Consider the following 2,898-nt stretch of genomic DNA (forward strand, 5'->3'; position numbering starts at 1 on the left):
AAAAAAAAAAAAAAAAAAAAAAAAAAAAAAAGATGTGTATTCTATTTATGAAAACCATGAAGGTGAGACTCTAGGAGAGGTATGGGCAGGGTTAGGAGCTCTGGAAAGTTCAAACACAAGTCGAGACATTTAGACTTGAGATGAAAAATGTGTATTCAATATTATTCTAAACTCTTGCTATTATTCATACTAATCAACCTCTAATAACTAATCAAGGCAATATTTTTCTTTTACTTTTTCCTAGAGATTTATCCTGCAATAAAATACAGTTTGTTGAAAGACATACATTTGAACCACTACCATTTTTGCAATATCTGTAAGTTACAAATATCACTTGATTACATTTGGAATTTTTTTAAAACTTAATTGTAAACCTCTTTGAAATATGATTAAAATTTTACCAGTAGGAAGCTACTAAAATTATACAGCAAATCCTTTTTGTCTCTAGCAAAGATTAGTGTGAGAATTACAAAGATCATAGTGAATCATGAGAGAGCAGTGGTTCTCAACTGGTGTGATTTTGTACTCAGGTGACATTTGGTAATGTCTGGATACAGTTTTGGTTGACAAAACTGAGTGTGCTCCTGGCATCTAGTGCGCAGAGGCCAGGGATGCTGCTAAACATCCTCCAAGGCACAAGACAAATGCCCACAGCAAACAGTTATAGAGTCCAAAATGTCGATGGCACTGAAGTTGTGAAATCCTGTTCTAGAGAAATAAAGATCACTTATCACAGGTATTTACTGAGCATTCACTGTTTTGCAGCTAATGCACCACATGTGCAATGCTAAGGTATAAATCATAAGCCAGTATCTTCCACAGTGAGATTTCCTTAGTGCATAGAGAAAGGATTAGGGTTATGTTCCATCCTATATAAATTAGAATCACAACAAATGATAAATGTTCTGAAATTTTTTTTTCTTTTGGCTTGTGTCTTCTTTTGTAGAAATCTTCGTTGCAATTTACTCGCAGAACTGAGCTTTGGAACATTTCAGGCCTGGCACGGAATGCAGTTTTTACACAAGTTGTAAGTGAAATAGAAGATGAATACATGTAAACAACTATTTATGTATAAAAATACATACAATTATTGGTTAGCTGGGTATAATCCCATTATGAACTCTGAAAAGTATGTCTTAAGATCCATTCATTTTTCTCAAATGGGGAAACTAAGGTACAAAGAGGCCAAGAGACGTACATAGCTTATATATGACCTGCTCTGCTTGTGCTAGTTCTGACCTTTGGCATGGGCAAGAAAAGGCATCAAACAAGTGACCCTCAAATTAGCCTTGTTGCTGGGTGGGGTGGCTCAGGCCTGTAATCCCAGCACTTTGGGAGCCACATGTTCTCACTTATAAGTGGGAGCTATACATTGAGTACATATGGACAAAGAAAGGAACAACAGGTACCGGGGAGCTGTTGTTCCCGTGGCAGGTGGGAGGAGGGTGAGAATCAAAAAGCTACCTATTGTGTACTATGCTTATTACCTGGGTGACAAAATGATCTGTACACCAGACCCCTGTGATATGCAATTTACCTGTATTAGAAACCTGCACATGTACCCCTAAACCTAAAATAGAAGTTACAAAAAATAAATGAAGGCTGGGCGTGGTGGTGGCTCATGCCTGTAATCCCAGCACTTTGGGAGACCAAGGTTGGTGGATCACCTGAGGTCAGGAGTTTGAGACCAGCCTGACCAACGTGGTGAAACCCCGTCTCTACTAAAAATACAAAAATTAGCTGGGCATGGTGGCAGGTGCCTGTAATCCCAGCTGCTCAAGGGGCTGAGGCAGGAGAATCGCTTGAACCCGGGAGGCGGAGGTTGCAGTGAGCTGAGGTCATGCCATGGCACTCAAGCCTGGGTGGTAGAGCGAGACTCTGACAGAGATGGGGTTTTACCACGTTGGTCCGGCTGGTCTGGAACTCCTGACCTCAGATGATCCGCCCTCCTCGGCCTCCCAAAGTGCTGGGATTACAGGCATGAGCCACCATGCCCGGCCAATAAATGGAAATGTTGACTCAAAAGAAGGAAGGGAGGGAGGGAAATGAAGAAAGAAAGAGAAAGAAAGAAAAGAAAAATGTAAAAACCCGTAAGGTTAAAGTAAACCCTTTTTCTTCCTATAGATTAAGCACATGAGTTCAGATTACAGCTTTGCTTCTCCTTTCTTTCTTTTCTTTTCTTTTCTTTTCTTTTTTTTTTTTTTTTTTGTGGGGGGGGATGGAGTTTTGTTCTTATTGCCCAGGCTGTAGTGCAATGGCACGATCTTGGCTCACCGCAACCTCCACCTCCCAGGTTCAAGCGATTCCCCTGCCTCAGTCTCCTAGTAGCTGGGATTACAGGCATGCGCCACCACACTCGGCTAATTTTGTATTTTTAGTAGAGATGGGGTTGCTCTATGTTGGTCAGGCTGGTCTTGAACTCCCGACCTCAGGTGATCTGCCTGCCTCAGCCTCCTAAAGTGCTAGGATTACAGGCGTGAGCCACCGCACCCAGCAGTTTAGCTTCTTAATAGCTTGGTGACCTAGGACAAGTTGTGTAACCTCAGTTTCCTCATTTATAAAATAGGGCAATAATATCTAGCACATAAAGTTGTTGTGAGGATTAAATGTGAAATGCCGATCACAAACACCTAGCAGCCCAATAGATACTCACTGTAATTATTATTATTTTTATAATTTCTGCAAAAGTGATGATTCTTGGGTTAATGTAAAGGCTGATTTTCTTTTATTTCTTCCTATTTCTTTTCTTTTCTTGTTCACTGAAAAGAATTAAAAGAAAATAGATTGCAGCATTTTGGAATAAAAATTCTCATCGAAATGAATTTATTCATTTTATTGACATATAAACAAAATGTCGTTTGTTTATTCAGTAAACTTTTTTTTTTTTTTTTTTTTTTT

The 2,898-nt window shown here is 39.5% G+C and overlaps 1 protein-coding gene across 1 annotated transcript in view; it reads left to right on the plus strand.

The window, feature by feature from the left end:
• The window catches only part of LOC108522105 (leucine-rich repeat-containing protein 37A3-like), a 32,462-nt gene that overhangs the window by 10,561 nt on the left and 19,003 nt on the right, over positions 1-2,898 (plus strand). The window contains exons 4-5 of the mRNA XM_017862194.1: positions 245-316; positions 947-1,027. Of these exons, the coding sequence (XP_017717683.1) occupies positions 245-316; positions 947-1,027 (153 nt within the window). The remainder of the gene's footprint in view (positions 1-244; positions 317-946; positions 1,028-2,898) is intronic.

The sequence above is a fragment of the Rhinopithecus bieti genome, unplaced genomic scaffold, assembly GCF_001698545.2.
Source record: "Rhinopithecus bieti isolate Rb0 unplaced genomic scaffold, ASM169854v2 scaffold_64300, whole genome shotgun sequence".
NCBI lineage: Eukaryota > Metazoa > Chordata > Mammalia > Primates > Cercopithecidae > Rhinopithecus > Rhinopithecus bieti.